Source organism: Limulus polyphemus, unplaced genomic scaffold (genome assembly GCF_000517525.1).
Source record: "Limulus polyphemus unplaced genomic scaffold, Limulus_polyphemus-2.1.2 Scaffold4579, whole genome shotgun sequence".
Classification (NCBI taxonomy): Eukaryota; Metazoa; Arthropoda; class Merostomata; order Xiphosura; family Limulidae; genus Limulus; species Limulus polyphemus.
The window spans coordinates 11,620-13,247 of NW_013670189.1; the positions used below are offsets into that span (position 1 = coordinate 11,620).

Sequence of the window (1,628 nt, forward strand, 5' to 3'; positions counted from 1 at the left end):
GTAAATTAGTGACGGCTAATTCAGCCCTCGAGGAGCTTTGCGCGAAATTAAAAAAAAAAAAGACTAATTAGGAGCAGTGTAGTCAAAGTTTGATTACAGCTTCCTTAAGAAAAAGGCTGCCGTTTTTTTGGTTAATAAACGGAGTTTTGTTTTGTTTTAATAATTAGCTAGAAATATTTTACTTTGCGTAATTATCCAAATTAAACTTAAACCTAACGTTATGGACAATAAACAACTTCTCTTTACACCATTCGAAAAAAAAACAACAACAAAAAACGATCCATACGGTGGGGTCGTGCGTTATAAACGGTGGATGCTATTGACTGGCTTCTTGCCCTGTAGTCTACCCCCAGTGGCACAGCGGACTTACAACACTAGAATCCGGGTTTCGATACCCGTGGTGGGTAGAGCACAGATAGCCCATTGTGTAGCTTTATGCTTAATTACAAACAAACAAATAATCTTGCCCTGTAGTCCATCATTTTAAAATTAGGGACGGCTATGTGCAGATAGGCCTTTGCGTAGCTATAATCTTGCCCTGTAGTCCATCATTTTAAAATTAGGGACGGCTATGTACAGATAGGCCTTTGCGTAGCTATAATCTTGCCCTGTAGTCCATCATTTTAAAATTAGGGACGGCTATGTGCAGATAGGCCTTTGCGTAGCTATAATCTTGCCCTGTAGTCCATCATTTTAAAATTAGGGACGGCTATGTGCAGATAAGCCTTTGCGTAGCTATACGCGAATTTCAAAATAAACTTTTATATTTTAATTAAATGATAAGAGGATATTCGTTCACCGAACTGTGTGGCTTTACTCTTGCTTTTATAGAGTTGTGTCTTATTGTAATTTATATAAAGTATTTACTGTTTCGGAAACTTTAAGGTACGTCAATGTTTGCAGTCTCTAAAAATTGTTTTTACCACGACCTTTATATAGAAAAGAATGGATATTAAATGTTAAAATAAAATAAATATTCCGAAAACATATTTGAAGAGTTGAAAAACCGTTGTTTTATTAATTTGGGTAGAAAACAACATCAAGAGTCGTTTTTCAGCTTTTACTGATATCCTGAAGAATATCCGTCATGAAGGTAACACAACGGCCATGTCGGAGTACGAGTCTTCAGTAGACCTGACATTGAAATCCGTACTTCCACAACAGACTACACCCTTCTACAGATACAGTGGCTCTTTAACCACGCCCCCTTGCAGTGAAGTGATTTTGTGGACAGTACTTGCAGATCCGGTGAAAATTGGCAAAACAGAGGTTTGCTATTTTGATTGTCTTGCTCTGTCGTACTTACATTTAGTATTTTAGTAAAATAGACCCAGTATTAATTTTCTAACGACTTTATTCATTTATATAGGGCCTATTGGCGGTTGCACTGTATGTAGGGGCAATATCAATGTTGCCGAAATTATAGTATTGTTATGGCGTGTATCCTTTTTTTTTTACAAGTCGGCGAAGAATGATTAGAATTATGTTTGTCATAAGATATTAGTTGAAGGATATTTTACATTTTTAAACACTACATTCATTATCTAATCACTTAGGGATTTGTAGTCAATGAAAAGAGTGTATAATAATAATAATAACGTTTCCACCCAATTATATTTGTCATATCC

At 35.8% G+C, this 1,628-nt stretch overlaps 1 protein-coding gene across 1 annotated transcript in view; it reads left to right on the forward strand.

Annotated features, from left to right (window-relative positions):
* LOC106471375 (carbonic anhydrase 6-like) overlaps positions 1-1,320 on the forward strand; it is a gene marked incomplete at its 5' end in the record, with an annotated part of 7,752 nt that extends 6,432 nt beyond the window's left edge. The window contains one exon of the mRNA XM_013931972.1: positions 1,031-1,320. Within this exon, the coding sequence (XP_013787426.1) occupies positions 1,031-1,320 (290 nt within the window). The remainder of the gene's footprint in view (positions 1-1,030) is intronic.
* Positions 1,321-1,628: the final 308 nt, after the last annotated feature.